This window comes from Anguilla rostrata, chromosome 8, assembly GCF_018555375.3.
Source record: "Anguilla rostrata isolate EN2019 chromosome 8, ASM1855537v3, whole genome shotgun sequence".
NCBI classification, from domain to species: Eukaryota; Metazoa; Chordata; class Actinopteri; order Anguilliformes; family Anguillidae; genus Anguilla; species Anguilla rostrata.
In genome coordinates, this window is record NC_057940.1 from 15,327,598 (window position 1) to 15,343,968 (window position 16,371).

Below are 16,371 nucleotides of genomic sequence, written 5' to 3' on the forward strand. Positions count from 1 at the left end.
GACTAAAGAGTGGATTTTTATTCCATTCCTGCAGTAATGGACGTACCTTCATGCGTATGACAGAACAAAGCTCATCAGTTTAAAGAAAGGACGTTATGCATTTGAAATACATGCTTCTCCTTTTGTGTCTGAAGGCAGTGCATTTAAAGTTCTGGTCCACCACTCTTATGGACTTACATCCTTTGTCGGGGTAGAAGGAACAACAGATAGAACCGTGAAAAGTTCTGGAAGGCTGAGGGGCTATTCCTCCAGTACAGACCAATCAGAGACTGTCTGAAGCCCTGGAATGATGTGCACTCTATGTGTGGAATTGGGGCGGGCGGGGAGGGTGGGGGGGGATCCCGTCGGTGAGCATGTATGTGTTTCGAGATGTCCCGTACCTGAGAGAGGCGTCCGGGTGCGTCTCCATGTGCGACTCCAGTTCAAACTTGCAGATGAAGGTCTTGAAGCAAATGGGACAGTGCAGCTCCTCCTCCCCCTGCACAGTGTTCCTCTTATCCCGCAGGCTGTCATCAGAGGCCTGGAGCAGACAGGCAGGCCAGCGTTAGTCACTCTCTCCTGCCTGTCGCCCTCCTGGTGGGGGGCATGGACCAGACGGGGCCAGGGAGAGGGGCGAAAGCCATTGGGGATGACGGGGGGAGGTGGGCGGGGCATACCTTTTTAATGGGCGGCTCCTCGCCCTGATCTCCATCGTCCTCCAGGCTGGGCTTCCTCTTGGCGGAGGGGCGTCGCCGCTTGATGGGGGAGGGGGGGTTGGAGGCCATGATGCTGCTCGGGTCCTTGTCATGAATCTTCATGTGTCTACGAAAACACATAAGAAAAGAATGCCTATAAACCCCATCCAGCACTCTGGTAAGCCGCAGTACACCGAAACACCAGTTATAGGTGAGTCATGCAATAAACAATGAGAAACAGCCAATCAATTCCATTTATTTTCAAATCTCCCTAAGCTAGTTCCAAACTGGAACACATACAGCTTGTTTAAACAGGAGAATACTAATTTAACAGCAGTTTGAAGCAAACAAGCAAAGTGTCCAAGAACGGACTTTTAGCTCACAAAGCAAATCCTGCAGGATTGACCAAACAAAGATGCATGGGGCTAATTTAAGCCTCAGCCCTGTGATGTCAGACCCGCTGACACAGGCATGGCAGTGCTGTGAGTCACAGTAAACCCATTCACACTGCTGCAGAGTCCCTCCGCGCTCGGCTCCGGCCAGATCGACAGCGCTTTGGACTCAGAGGGTTCCCCTGCGGTGGAGTCCCAGCGCTGGCCCACAGGTATTACACCAGGGCAGAAAGAGCCCGTCTGCGGCCGTACCGACACGCCCTGTGTGGGGAAAACTGGCCAATGCAATCATGTCTGCTGACTGGCACAATTTCAGAAGCACGTGCGGGATGTACCACACATGGGGAGGTGTCAGTGGCAGAGGCATCAGCCACTTTTAAAATTGCGCAAGTCACCTACGCGCCCCATACTGCTTTGCCCTGCGTTCTGTTGCATTTCGTGGGACTCCATGACTCGGAGCTGGAGACGTATGCACGGAATATTGCAGTGTGTGTGTGCATGCATGCGTGTGCATGTGCGTGGGCGTGTGTGTGTGTGTGTGTGTGCGTGCATGCGTGAGTGTGGACTTGTGTGTGTGCAGGTGCGTGCGTGTGCATGTGCGCAAGTACGTGTGTGTGTGCATGTGTGTGCGTGTGTGTGTGTGTGTGTGTGCGTGCGTGTGTGTGCGTGTGTGTGCGTGCGTGTGTGTGCATGTGTGCGTGTGTGCATGTGAGTGAGAGAAGCCCTTTGCTTGCTTGGCATCGCCTCCCTCCTTTGTTTTTGACACTTTGCCTGGGACGTCCAAGTCCCCTGGTTGGCCTCTGAGTCTATATTTAACCGGCTGTCTGCGTAATGGTGCAAGACACTGGGGGGGGAAGACATGGCGTAAATAACCACACCGCCTACCCCACCCCCCGCCTTCTCTCTTTCCTTCCCTCTCATTCTCTCCTATACCCCCCCCCACACTTTCCTTCTTAGAAAGGAGGCTTTGCGACAGTGACACACTTCAGCTGCCGTGTTGTGTCTAATGGGTGGGGGGGGGCAGGAGAAGAGACAGGGGTGGAAAGTGGGAGGGAGAGAGGGAGAGAAAACCTACAGGAGAGGAGTGAGGGAATGGAAGGGAGAAAAACAGGGAAATGAAGGAGGGAGTGAGACGTGTAGAAAATGAACAAAATTAGATTTGAATATGCAAATGAAAGAGGCCGTGGGACATGGATTTGCATGACTCCTCCTCCTTTATTTCGATAAAGCTTCTCAGGGGGGCAGGTAATGGGGGACTGGCCTCTCTAAGGGGTCCCTACTGGTAGGCCAAATACCGTCCTCGATCTGAAACCACCCATTGGGTTTCTGTCCTTAAACAATCTACAATATAAATCAGACTGTATGGCAAACTCTACTTTGTGTGTTTATGTGTGTATGTGTGTGTGTGTGTGTGTGTGTGTGTGCGCGCACATTCGTGCGTTTGTACATACATCAGACATGGCAAACTATGTGCTCAAAGTTTGTGTGGGCAATTCAAATAAAGCTTGATGTCAACATTTCATTTTTCAATCCTTTTTCATTTACAGAGAAAATGTATTTCAAAGGAACTTACAGTAAGTATATGTGTGGTGGAACAACAATTTAGACAGGGAACTAAGGGAGCCCTTCACCTTTAAAAACAATGAAAACTGCTCCCTAAAAGCTTCCCACAATCACTTTGTCTGTCTCCCTCCCTCCCTGTTTATCTTTCTCTCCCTATCTCCATTCTTCTGACTCTCTTTCTCTCTCCCTTTCTCTATCCCACTAAGGAACAAATGCAGTGAGAGGAGAGATTAAATCAAGTGAAACTGAACAAAACGGCACACAGAGACACGCTGGGGCATGTCCCCCCCCCTCCTCCGCCTCCACCCCCCCCCCCAGATCTCCCGTCACCTGCAGCAAAACAAACTTCTAACCTGCCCTTCAGGCTCCAGCAGGCATGTGACTCTACGCCTCTCCGTGCTCCCGTGCTTACGAGAGGGGGAGACAGACAGCGCGTGTGACAGAAGAGTGTGCAGGGCGGTGCGTGCGTAAGAGTGTGAGCGCGCGAGTGCACGCGTGGTCGCGGTTTTCACTCTCCTGTTAGATGGTTATTAAAAGCGGGCAGAGCGCTGGACGCCCATGTATGGACCTGACAGGCCACGGCCTGCTCTCCCTTGTCCCTCAGGCCCCCGTTGCCCCAGGATACACCGCCATGCCAGCGTACTGCAATTGGATGAACGCAGCCTTTTAACTTACAATTATTTAACCATAGATTAATGGAGGGTGGGGGGGGCGGGTGTTGCAAGAGGGGTGTTAATGACAGGGTCTTTCAAATCCGTCCAGTGAGGTTCTCTCCTATGAAGCTAATAACCAATGGGAGCACAAGGCACCAGACAAGAGAGCTTTCCACAACTTTCCCAACTAAATTATGCAAAATCATGCAGCATCATTTGAGACGTGGTGTGTTACTTTGCCAGGAATATTTTTTGTGGTGGAAGCAGAGCTACAGGAAAACTGCCAGTGGCTTATGGCCCACTATCCAGGCCTAACATGGACCGGAAAACCTGGTTTCTCTCTTCCACAGCTTTGCAATTACAGTTTGCACTGATCCTGAAATTCTAATGCAATACATCTTCATGAGTGCAGAGGGTGCTGTGGATCTGGTGCCCTTATTATTTGCTTTGTCATATCAGGACCAGCATGTAACCTTTGGCTGCTTCCTCCATTTGGTCACAGGGACACTTCATCTGTTTGAGGCATTTAATAAAATACACAAAGACATAAAGGGATAAAAAACTAAAATTAACATCCCCATAATGCACTGCTCTGGCAAAGAAAATTGCCACCTATTAACAGTAACAGGGGCAGTTTACTCTCACAATGTCTCCATCAGGTTCAAAACCTGTGCACCCATTCACAGTGAAAGTAGGAAACTGCTTATAATGAAACCAGGCCATGTGAACAAAATTTGTTCCCACACCAGTTAAGTTCAGTACTCCTTAATGATGAATGTGCTTGACATCTCACACATATTCCTGAAAGTAAAACATTAAGTTATAATAAATAATAAATTTAAAAAACCTGCAGAATAATACATAGTATTATCATACAAATAATAATTAAAAGCATAATTCCACTCTGTGGTATGGGGTGTTTTTTTACAGAGTGTGCGCTAAAACTGGAAGATAACAGAGGAGGTATAGTGCTGAAGGACCACAAAATGTCTTACAGTGCAACCGTCTTTATAAATACACACACACACACACACACACACACACACACACACACCTCCGACCCCCTCTGCCCTGCCTCCTCTTCCCGCCTCCATCAGGAATGTCAGCATGCCTGAACTACACAGGAAGCAGGAAGGTGCTCTACAGGCCAGAAGCACACGCACACACACACACCGACCCTGCCACTGCACACTAACAGAAGACATCACATAAAAGGTCTCCTGAGCAACCCTCTACTCCACCTCCCCCCTTCCTCACTGCATGCTCTTCCTCTTCCTCCCTGGGTGATGCGGAGTCACAAGGTGGGCCGGGCCGGCCGGGCAGGAAATGGCTGTTTATCTCCAGCATCGGCTCGGCCTGCTGGGCCCAGATACCATTACAGACGGGGAAGAGACCGAAGCTGTCTTCCCACTTCCTGCTCTTCCTCTCTGCCAATCAACAACCGGCACATCCACTCGCCTCCACGAAGGACAGCTCTGTTTGCCCCTCACAGCCACCCACCCACCCACCCACACACACACAGATACAAAACATACACACACACAAACCCACACGAATATATGTAACACACGCGCCCAACAGCACCATTTATCTTGGGGGAGCACTCCTCCCCCACTCTCCTGGCGATCTGGCAGTCTAAGACTAGGTGCAAACATGCAAGATTTGACTTTTTCCCACAATAGAAGCTTTCTCCCAAAACCATACAGGCAGCTGAAGCTTTCACCAAAGCTGGACAAAAACAGAAGTCAAAATAAGCACTTACTTGCACAATAAAATGTCCAGCGTCGATTCAACTCTAACAAAGTACATCTGAGTCCAATAGAGACCACATGTACTCAGTTAGAGTTGATTTAACACTGTAAATTTTACACTGTGGATATCCTTCAACTTTAAAATCAGGGCAGAATGTGTTGCAAATGAACTGTATTCTCTGAATGCTTCAGTCAGAGCATCATGACACTGCAGTAAGGTCAGAGGCATGCTGGGAATGCGGCCGGTCAGAAAAGTTAAAGTTACACTGACTCCTGTTCATGTTTAACACTTGTGAGCAGTCAAGAGCCAAAGGCTCTGCTCAGAAAGCACAAACCACTGTGTGAACGGTGACCTCACACGCCTTGTAGCTCTGTAATGTGTAATCCGATCTAAATCTTTTGTTGCCACGAACCGAAAACATCTGCAAAAGACGAAAAAAAAAACCGAGGGATTTCCTTTTATTCCCAAATCCTAGCTCTAAGCTCGTGTATAAAGCCTTAGAGGTCTGGTATGCTGTTAGAGTCCATTCTCAATGGACCAATGTGACAGGAAACCCCTAAAGCACCTTTATTTCGCAGCAAATTCTGCCATAAGATCGAACCTGCTTCATCAACTCAACAGTTAATGTGGTCGCTATGGCAACCATGAACAATGGCTGCAACGTAAAAAAAACAAAACAAAATAAAACCTGAATGGGTCCTTGATTCTCACTGTGATCCTAGCAACAAACTAAGACAGTACCATCAATAACATCCCAGCTACAAACGACACCCTCACAGAGTTATAAAGGCGCTATACAGAATTTGGTGATATTCACAGTTCCATCAACTCCAACAGATGCTCTCCTGTTTCGTAAGGGATGGGAGTGAATTGCCTAGCACTGTCCGTAAATCTTATAACACGTAGACTGGTTCCCGCTCGAACCACATTAGGGCTCTGACCGCACCACACATTTGTAGTGAATCATCAAACTGCTTTCAAACATGCTATCAATCTGGGAGAGAAGCTAAAGAAACACAGCCAATAAAAAAATCAGCTCTGAACTGAGACCGAGGCCTTTGTGTTCCTTAGTAAGAACCAGGGGCCGATACAAACTACAGACACAGCCCTCAGGAATACCTGTCACAGTCAGGGGCGTTTTGATAATTACACCGTGAACGTCATAAAATCAGCTTGTAGGTCAACGTGAGATATGTGCTTTGAAATTCAACAGCAAATGCACCAAGCGATAGCTCAGTGCTAAAATTCCGCAGTCTGCAGAAGAAACACCCCCGTCAAACTTTAATAAAATGAAATCAAAGTCAACGCAAACCGTCTCGTACACGTCCTCAACACCAGTTCGGTGCAGTGAACTGGCAAGTTCGGCTGTGCCACCAACCCGTTATTATTCAGGTCAATCATAAAGCCGGTCGCTGTGGTGACTCAGCATTTCATAATAAATTTAGGCAGGGCTACTTTGTTTCAAGGAACAAAGAACTTCAAACTTCATTTCAAAGTACAATACAATAAAATGAAAAAATTCCACAATAAGCAATTCATTACATGAACAGTATTTTTGTGTCTCTTGTGTTAAAAAAAAAGTTAATTAATTTTTAGCTTGAGGCAATCCAAATCGCTTAGCAAATGGACAATTGGGCTTTATTTAAAACACAATCATATTCTCAGATTTGACTGTAAATATGTACTCGTGTGACCTTCTGGACTGGCGAACAGCAACACAAATATGGGCATTCCAAATTGAGTACCACCAACAGGAGCATGTGCGTGTGTCTGATGGATGCTGATACGGTTTTTATTTTTTGCAGCCGTTGAGAACCCTTCTTAACTGATCTCTGTGTTCTGACTGCAGTAGTGGTGTGCTGTCAAGTCCAAATTAGAGCACAACCTGACACAACCTCTGCTCAGACAACTACGGAAATATGTTTCCTTGAGGAATCATTTTTTCACGGCACTATTGCAATTTGTTACGTTTACAAATCACAGATTATCAAGACAATAAAGTAATTGTATTATTAAAATACATACATGCTTGTCACAATTTGTAAATATAGATAGAATTCCTAAAATTACTGTTTTGCTGTATGTGTCATACAAACAAAAAAGTTTGTGATGTCATTCCATTTTTCAAGAGTTGTGCTCCAAGTTCAAAAAATTATAAAAGTTCCGGCATGAAAATAAGAACAATTCCTCTCATACAGCTCAGTTGATAAAATCTGTAGCCAGTAGAAATTCCTTCAACGCCAGTGTATTTCAAGTTTAGGTTATGGCACTGACAGGTGTATTCTGTAGAGCCGAACTTACCAAATATGGCAAGTGTGGGGGCTTTAGTTATTTAGTTTAGTTCCTAATTTGTGATCAAGAGGCATGTGTCAGCATGTGTTCAGTTATGAGCAGATGTGTGGCTCAATCAACTTTGGTGAATAAGGTGTGGCCAAATCTTTGCAGCTTTGGAAAGTTTCATTATGTGAAATCTATCCTTCCACCTTTCCAAGTTTCTAGGAGCACAGACACACCCTCTAAAACGGGCACGTACTGCACAAAAACAGTCAGGGAGAAGAAATTCATCCAGAGATTTATGGCTCATTTGCATCAAAAAGGTGATACTCGTTTGGCCTGTATAGGATGACTGGAGGTAGTGAGTGAGAGAGACACTTTCCTCCAGTGTAAGTTCATGCATGTTCAGAACACATGACCCGCTGGGAACAAGCCACCGAAACAGGAAAACCCGAATCACGTTTACTCAACTGCGCTGCCCGGTCTAACTTTCAGCATGCGCGCTGGTCGATGTCCGACAAAAGGGCTGCACAGGGGCGCGGCCATTTATCAGAGCCCCCGCTCCCGCCATTTCAGAAAAACGTTCCAGAACCCACCGTGCAGTAAAGCAGGCGGTCAGACAGGTTTTTGTTGTTCTTCTTCAGAAGCTGGCACCTTATCGAGCCCCGGCTGTTGTGAGCTGAGCTTGGGCGGTACTGCAGCCCCATGAGCCGGGAAGGTGCGGGGTTTAGGAGGAAGGGGGAAAGGGGAGGTGCGGGGTCGTACCCGTACGTAAACCAGGAGGGAGGGGGAAAGGGGAGGTGCGGGGTCATACCCGTGAGTAAACCAGGAGGGAGGGGGAAAGGGGAGGTGCGGGGTCATACCCGTGAGTAAACCAGGAGGGAGGGGAAAGGGCAGGTGCGGTCAACTTAGTAACCAGGAGGGAGGAAAAGGGTCTGCCGTGAGAGCCAGGAGTAGGCAGAGGTCGGTCATACGTAGAACCAGGAGTGAGGAAGGAGGGGGGTCAGACCGTTGTGTAAACCAAGAGGGGGGAAGGAGGTTGCGGGGTCATACTGCAGTAACCAGAGCGGGGAAGGGTGCGGGTTATGTGAGTAAGGGGAGGGGGAAAGGGGAGGTGCGGGGTCGTACCCGTACGTAAACCAGGAGGGAGGGGGAAAGGGGAGGTGTGGAGTAGTCTTATTTGTGTGTGAGCTTATAGGGAGGGAGACAGGAGAGGGGTGGGGCGCTACCTGTGCATGTTGCCGTTGGTGGTGAAGGTCTGGCCGCACACAGAGCACTTGTAGGGCCTCTCCCCGCTGTGCACCAGCATGTGCCGGTCCAGGGAGCTGGCTGAGCTCAGGGCCTTTCCACAGATGCTGCAGGAGTGGTCCGTTCCCCCACTGTCAGTGTTGTGCTGCGGGGGGTGGGGTGGGTACAGGTATTAACTGCGGAACAGGTTCAGGCTTAGTCTGGCCTAATTATTCCCATTTCCTGTTTATGGAAAGTGTCCTTGTGACAGCGTGTCCATTAAAACAAATTAAAACAGTCATCATATTACATGAGATGGAGCATAGTACTCTATATGAAGGAAACGCATTAGAACAACCTACAGGATGCCTGTCAGTGTGCCCTTTACCTGGAACTGTTCTCTCAGGTACGTGCACCAGTAGTAGAGCAAAATCAGCAGATTCAAAAAGGCCAGAACGTGTATTAATCAAGCAGTTCAGATTGGCTGATTCAACACTAGCTCTCTATGCAATACGTGACAGCATTCCATAAAAAGGCAGAAATGTCTGTTCTCTGAAAAACAGTCACTGGTTTTATCTTACAGTTGTAACCGTGCATGTATAACGACCTAATTTGACTTTGAAATACATTTTTCTAGAAGGCTTTCAAACGTATTCAAAGAATAGCCCCCTGGAAAGTTTTTAGCTGGACATACCCAACACTCGACTGCTCAAAGGCACCTTGTATGGTTGATTTAAATATGCTACATTCATCCAAATTGCTATGGTTTTACGGTATAGCACAACCAGAGGAATGGTAAGTCAGTCAAAATGTTATGCATGGTGTAAAGACACACCTCCAGGGAAGACAACGCACGCACAGCAAAGTTTTGCACGTCTACATCTACATGAGTAGGAGGAGTTCACAGTTTCAGTAGGGCTGCAGAGATGCAACACCAGGCCATAAAAGCTCAATTCTGCCAATAATATTAATGCCTTTTATTTCTGGAGCAGTGGCAAGCAGGGACTGCGACTCACACCGTAGTCCACTAGACTGGTTTGTAAGAAAGCGTCCATGTTTCTGCTACACTCACAATTCCCTAACCTAGCTTACAGTTTTGTTAAGGAGGACAGTAAGCCTGTGACATAAAAATAAATCTGTAACATGGATATGACAAATATATAACATGGGGTGGAGGAGTGTTTTTGAGGCTGAAAATCATTGGTTAAGCTTGTTACCCATTCAGAGAAATGTATAACCGTGTGTGTGTGTGCGCGTGCACGCGCGCGTGTGTGTCGTACCTGTCGGATGTGCATAGTGAGCTGATGCTGAGTGCCGCAGTTCTTGTCACACAGGGGGCAGATGAAGGAGCGGTCGTCTCTGGGCTCCTGAAACAGAGAGAGGCCTTCAGTGACAGCATCAGAGACGCTCGGCGCGTCCCGCGGGTCTCTGCGTGCGCGTGACACAGGGAGAGGGCCACATCCATTTTTTTTTTCCATTTATCTTAAAAAGAGGTCCATAGCAGGTAAAATAGACAATACAGATAATGGCACATATAAAAGTTTTTTTTTTAAAAGGGGGGGGGGGAATAAAAAAACCCCTTTTTCACACACACCTGTGATGAGCCACAGTTTGGAGTCGTCTGTGCAGCCTGGGGAATCACACACAAACACATCACCCAAACTGCACCCACAACCTTCCGCGCTGGCTTCAAATGCCATTTACACCATTCGTCAATCCTCAACACTTCAACGCGAGCGTCTTTATCCTGGAAGTCGCCTCCCAGCCCTGAGGGCAACTAGGCAAGCACCGCTTATTTTCATTCTGAAGCAAACTCCAAATCATGGAGCAAAGGTTTTCTTGAAGATGAAGTGTTGAAATGCTTATGCTAAAAACAGAAGCAGCACTTGTAAGAGACATTCACATACACATGCATCATTTGTGCAAAAACTAAGACGAACCTATTTGTACCTGTACACAGGTACACACGCACACACACGTGAATTAATAAGGTATTTCTGCTTGAATATCCATTACAGATCTAATGGAGATGTGTACTGCATATGCTCCAATGTAAATAGATGGGAAGGGCTCAGTTGGAAATCTGGCTTAGAACATAAATGCAACAGCATTTTAGACTGAATGGGATGGTGAGATGGTTGTAGGGCTGCAATGAAGCTCTTTAGTAAGGAGAGACATTAAGGCAATGCACTAGACATCTCTTACAATCTTTGCCTTTTCCTGATTTCATTTTAAGAGCTTGATTGCAATTTTCTTTTGTCTTAAGGGTTGGTGTTGGATTCAATCATCAATGTCGCCTGCTGTCATTCCTGAAAAGACAGTGGGCTTCACTCCAATCAAGCCGCTTGCACTGATCTACAAGGTGCCAACGGCAGACCTGGGAGGACAGATAAGAACCACTCTAGTGAGACAGTGGAAAAATGTTAAAGTTTACACCAGCAGGCGTTGCACTGGACTGGAACTGTAGCTCTGGGTTACAGAGAAAGGTGAAGTCTGTAATGAAAATGTCCTGCGTGGCGTAGAAGTCATCTTTAAATGAAGGATAAAGTTCCCGTGGAAAGTTTCGATCTAGTTGTTCTCAGAGCTTGATAATCATTAGCTGCACCTGTGATTACTCTCACCATGTGTTCTCATAATGTAATCAGAGTATTTTTGTCACTCAAATCAAAAAGGTACTCAAATCTCCAACACAATGTTTTTTTTAGGTAGGTAAGGTACACTAAAGCATCTACTTAACAAGACAAGGAAAAGACATATTAAGAACAAGCGGCAGACATTTCCCATTTAATATATGATCATCAGTATGTGTAAGTGTATGTTGGTGCATACCGGTACGTGTGTTCCACAGAAAGCAGTGAACCAGTGCAACCACAGTGCTCAGACTCCTGCTGATGTTGACACTGGGGCTGAACATTAACTCCACTCAGCAGCATACCAGAACATGCAGTGGACTCTTACATACACACAAGCTACTCGGAGCTAGTACACTCACTCCCTCTTTCTTTCTCCCCCTCTTTCACTCCACCTGTGTGTGTGTCTCTCTCCCTCCCTATCTCCTTCACTCCCTCTCTGCCTCTTTCTCTCTCGGCCCTCACCTCCCTCTCTCATATAATATGATGCACTGCTAAGCAGTGGGCCAACTGGCTAAACAAAACATTGGCTGAATTCCGCAGTTGCCCTGGAAACAGATACAGTTTTGCTTCCTTTACCTTGAGCCAGCAAGAGAGCGGTTGGCCAGACCAGGTTCCCTTGACATTTCCTCTTCTGAACTTTGTGAAACCACAGCTCTCCCCTGTAGGCTAACAAACCCCCAAATTCTACTGAATAATATTGCAAATTTTATTTACTGCTTTTGTTACTCAATCGGGAATCTCACCAGGGAAAGTGAGATATCTGAGGGGTAGATCCGTCAAAGAAAGAATGCTAAGAGCAGCCCATGCGGCCTATTGCTCAATAACTGCAAACGCCATCTGTGCCATAATAATGATAGATTCCCAAAATTATTGATGGAAATCGAGAAGCCGCGCAACCAAACAGTTAACAAGCGCAGTTAGCGATGGTACAGAAGGACAAGACCAAGACATGGAAACCAGTGAACACAATGTCAGGGAGAAAGAGGCACATCGAAAAGGTTTTCTAAACAAGAGCTAGAGTTCTGGGCAACGTGGGTCCATGCTAACATATCAAGACAAAATTAGAGAACTTTAAAGAGATATGGCCTCTGATATGAAATAAAGTTCAAGCATCCTGCTCCAGCTCAGTTGGGCGAGCCTCGAATCCTGCCGGCAGTCAGACGTAATCCTGGAGCAGAGCAGACATTTTGTCCAGAGAGAAAACTTTCCTGATGGTTTTGAATGAATGGGGGAGGGGCCAGAGCACGACTGGGGGAGGGGCTACAGGCCCCAAGAAGCGAGCAGGGGGGTGGAGACTGTGACACCTGTTTATTACTGGACAGAGGGGCATTTCAGTGCGAATCCCACGCCTTAATCGGAGGCATGGGATGCGCATCTCCGCAGACAAAGGGGCGATTGAAGGACTCCCAGGGCCATTTGTCGCGATACGTTTCTCAGCTTGTGTCCTGCTGGACACTCATCTGACCCCCTGTTCACCTACATCTTCTTCCCATGAGTCTGTCTGTTAAACGAACCCCCCCGGTGGAATTTCTAAACCTAAACACTTACCAGCGAGCAAGACCTAGATACAAGTTCACCTTTCCTAACCTCGTACCCAATGTTTTCTCCTTAAGTTTGGGTACAGTGAAATAAGCGTGTGCTGTAGAACAGGCAATTTTCCATGTTTCATGAACACTGATCACCAAAGACCCTGAACACGTGAACACTGATCACTTTGACAAGCACTCAGTGTAATATGCAGCAATGTATTCTGCGGTCTTTGTCAGGGATAATGACACAGAAAACCCACAGAATCCCACCAATCACGGAGTAGGTTGGTAACAACAATGAGAATGCCACAACAACAGCGATCTGTAGAAATTCTCTCACTACAGTTCCATATACAAGTATCCCTGGAAATTACCGGGACGTTTCCACCAATCAGTGTCAGAGTTGTTCAGTGACTTGTGTGTGGGTATGGGTGCGTGCGTGTGCCTGTCTGCATGTGCATTTATACCTGGCTCTTTCTCCCTGCGCGGTTCACGGACGGCGACTTGGTGGGCGTCTTGGCGGGGCTGGTGGAGGCGGAGTCTCTGCCCCCGTTGAGCTGACCCGCGCTCATCACAGTGGACATCATGGCGTTGATGGAGGACAGGTCCACCCCGTCCCCTCCGTCTGCCTCGCCAGCTTCGTCCTCCTCTGCCTCGCTGCTCTTTTCTGTCAAACCACAGACGTCTCCATTACCCAGAGCTCAGGACCCACACACGTCCACACAGCTGCCCAGCAGGCAGGAAGCCAGGCCAGTAGGGGGCAGTGTGGAGAAACACGGTTTACTAAAATGCAGCTTTTCTTAGTTGTTCCTTAATGAATGAGCAATATAAACACCCTGAGGCTTCCTTGTATGTATGTAGTTTAGATGGAGAGGGACCACATGTAGCTCATGGGGAAGACAATGACACATCTGTCTGAAAGAAACGGGAGGGAAAAATAAAAGGGCGGGTGCCGTCTCGGCCTTCTCACCGGCGTGCTCCTTGTGTGTCTGTGCAGAAGTGAGGTTCTCCTTCTCTCCGGAACGTTCCGCGGCCGTGCTCAGAGCCCCGCTGACCCCCTCCCCCAGTCCCTTGTCTTCAGTGGCGCCTTCCATTACTGCGCAAAGGACAGGGAGAGAAAACGCAGGTCAGGAGCGTCTCGGGTCAGAGCAGAAGCCCCAGAGAGCCACATCAAACAGCTCTCAGAGACCAACAGCCCAGCAATCACAAGGACTGGGTCTGTCACACAGAAAACCCCAGTGGGCTGATCACAGAGTAACACGTCCACAAAACCACAACAAAGGGGGCCTATCTTGGTGAAGCATCATCGTGGAACTGGGCACATACCCCAGAAGTGCATGTGTTCAAATCTCCATTCAAGCATTTCTCCTGTACCCTTAATACAAACAGTTTGTAGATGAACAAAGTACATACTATTTAGTCCACATGGAAAATAAACAGTCATCAAGGGTTCTGTACGGAGCAACATCCTCATGGCAAGACAAATATGTCCAATCAGCGCAGCCAAGCAAAGCAGTGGGAACTTCCACACAATACATAAACATGGCAACTAAAGCATCAAGATCAGACAGAGAAGGACAGTAGAGGAGTTCCTGTGAGAATGTTTTTACGATCTCAAATCCTTGATGTTGGGGTTTCTTTTAAAAAAAAGAGAGCCCTCCACTTATCAACCCAGATGGGATTTGGTTTGACATTTGTTAAATGCATAAATACTCACCTCCGGTTGAAGACAGACCGGAAGTGGTCAAAGGGGAAAAAAAAGACCCAGATGGAAATTCTACCAGTACCACTGTAGGGTAACCAACCAGTAGCAAAAGCAATAGGGAAGCAAATGTACAGGGGGAACCTATTACCAAGCAACCTCACAGGGGAAGCTTTGCCCAGGAAATTGTACACTTACAGTGATATAGTTAAGACTGATTTTTAAAAAAATGTTTAACTCCGACTCTGTATAGGAAAGTTCACTCGCAGCAAGACTTTGTGTGTCAACAAAGATAAACAACAAGTCATGCAGATGGGCTTTCACCTGTTTGAATGCTTGAGGTTATCTAAAACTTACAAGAATTCAGAAAATGAAGAACTCTGACATTTCAACAGCTCCGACACGTCACACGGAATCTGACTGGATGGCAGAAGCTTAACAAAACAGAACCATGCAAGGAAGTACACTGCCTGAGGTCAAATTAGAAAGGGCCAAAATCAACACCAGTTCACTGACTTAAACATTCGGGGAGCACAAGCCTCACTGAAATCATAAAAAATAAAGTTTGTTGAACTGGGGATCGGATTTCCATCAGCTGCAATATTAAAGTTTAAAAACTATGAAGGATTAAAAGGAATTAAAAAACATGGCCTTGTACAGTACACGCGGTGAAGAACACAGGATACGATTACTCTGTAAGTAGGAAGTAGATCTGCTGTAGTTGCAGTCTTGAGAGGCAGTGGATGCTGACTGACTGGTTGTGGTAACACATCACACAATTGTCTTGTGACAAAGGGCTGGCTCCTCTCATGATATTATATCCAAAATGCATCTCATACACAGCTGGGAAGATAGCGCTCTGTCTGTCTGTCTGTCTGTCTGTCCATCTGTGAGCACATGACTCCTTAGCCACTTTCTAATACATGGTCACAGGTCCAAATGCCTTACACATATCATAAAACAGATATGACAGATATGTCTGTCAGAGATTAAATATGTCTGTTAGGGATTTTATGATATATTTTTTGTATTCTAAAAGTAATCAACAATAAGTATGCGATTACTGGTTGGCACTGTTAGCTTGTGCTGTAGAGCTGTGCTCCTATTGGCTGTAGGTGATAGCGTCCTTCAGAGGCCCTACTACACAGCATCCAGGTGGACTGCAGGGAGATTACCCAGAATGCATCACAGCCAGACACAAGGTAATCTCCATCTGTCCTCCCAAGGACCAGCCCTGAGTCCACAGCTGGTGCCCTCATCCTCATTCACCCACCAGTTCCTTTATTATGGAATCAGGCCTTCTGCAGTTACCCACAATGCAACAATGCTGCTCTTGAATTCAAAGTAAAATGACACCACTTGGGCTGCCTTTCAATGGTACAGTATGAATAAAAACTGTGTCGATGGGTCCGTGTGTGGGAAATCAGGCTGAGAGGCTCCACCCAGGCCACACCCCATTTTTCTCCCACTGCACAAGCGTCACCATCAGAATCTCCGAGTTTCCGCTGACCCAAATTAGTCACAGGTCTGGCCGCACCTGTGGAGAACCAGAGGTGACCATGGCAACGTGACCCTGGCCGACAGAATGTTCCCCGATCCCGTGTTACGGGTTTTCCACCTGGAGCCCAGGCCGTGGCAGGGAGTGGGAAGCGTGTTTATTCTGCGTAAAATTCCACAGCCAGAATGGGCCTTTTTCCCCTGAACGCTAACCCCAGGATGTCCCTCAGTCCCCCCTCCCCCTCCTCCCTCCGCATTCTGGTCCTCACTGCACACGCCCAGTTAATCTCTGCTGAGCAGCACAGGGTCTGTCTGATCGGGAGGGGTTCTCAGAAGAAGACAGGATGGGGGGAGGGGGATGGGAGTAGGCCTGCCGTGGTCGTGTGGTTGACTCCTAGCAGCCCTTTATCTACTGACGTTGCACAATGGCAGCATGTTTCTGTTCAGTAAGGACATTTGGAGATGCACTGCACTA

General features: G+C 47.3%; 1 protein-coding gene across 4 annotated transcripts in view; it reads right to left on the reverse strand.

Moving 5' to 3' along the window:
• The window catches only part of LOC135260925 (ras-responsive element-binding protein 1-like), a 58,783-nt gene that overhangs the window by 10,094 nt on the left and 32,318 nt on the right, over window positions 1–16,371 (reverse strand). For 3 of the 4 annotated variants that reach the window (XM_064346669.1, XM_064346666.1, XM_064346670.1), the window contains exons 2-8: window positions 13,668–13,793; window positions 13,165–13,364; window positions 10,130–10,165; window positions 9,816–9,902; window positions 8,538–8,701; window positions 657–801; window positions 381–520 (exon numbers count right to left, since the gene is read on the reverse strand). In XM_064346669.1, the coding sequence (XP_064202739.1) occupies window positions 381–520; window positions 657–801; window positions 8,538–8,701; window positions 9,816–9,902; window positions 10,130–10,165; window positions 13,165–13,364; window positions 13,668–13,793 (898 nt within the window). The remainder of the gene's footprint in view (window positions 1–380; window positions 521–656; window positions 802–8,537; window positions 8,702–9,815; window positions 9,903–10,129; window positions 10,166–13,164; window positions 13,365–13,667; window positions 13,794–16,371) is intronic. The other variant, XM_064346668.1, reaches the window with a different exon arrangement.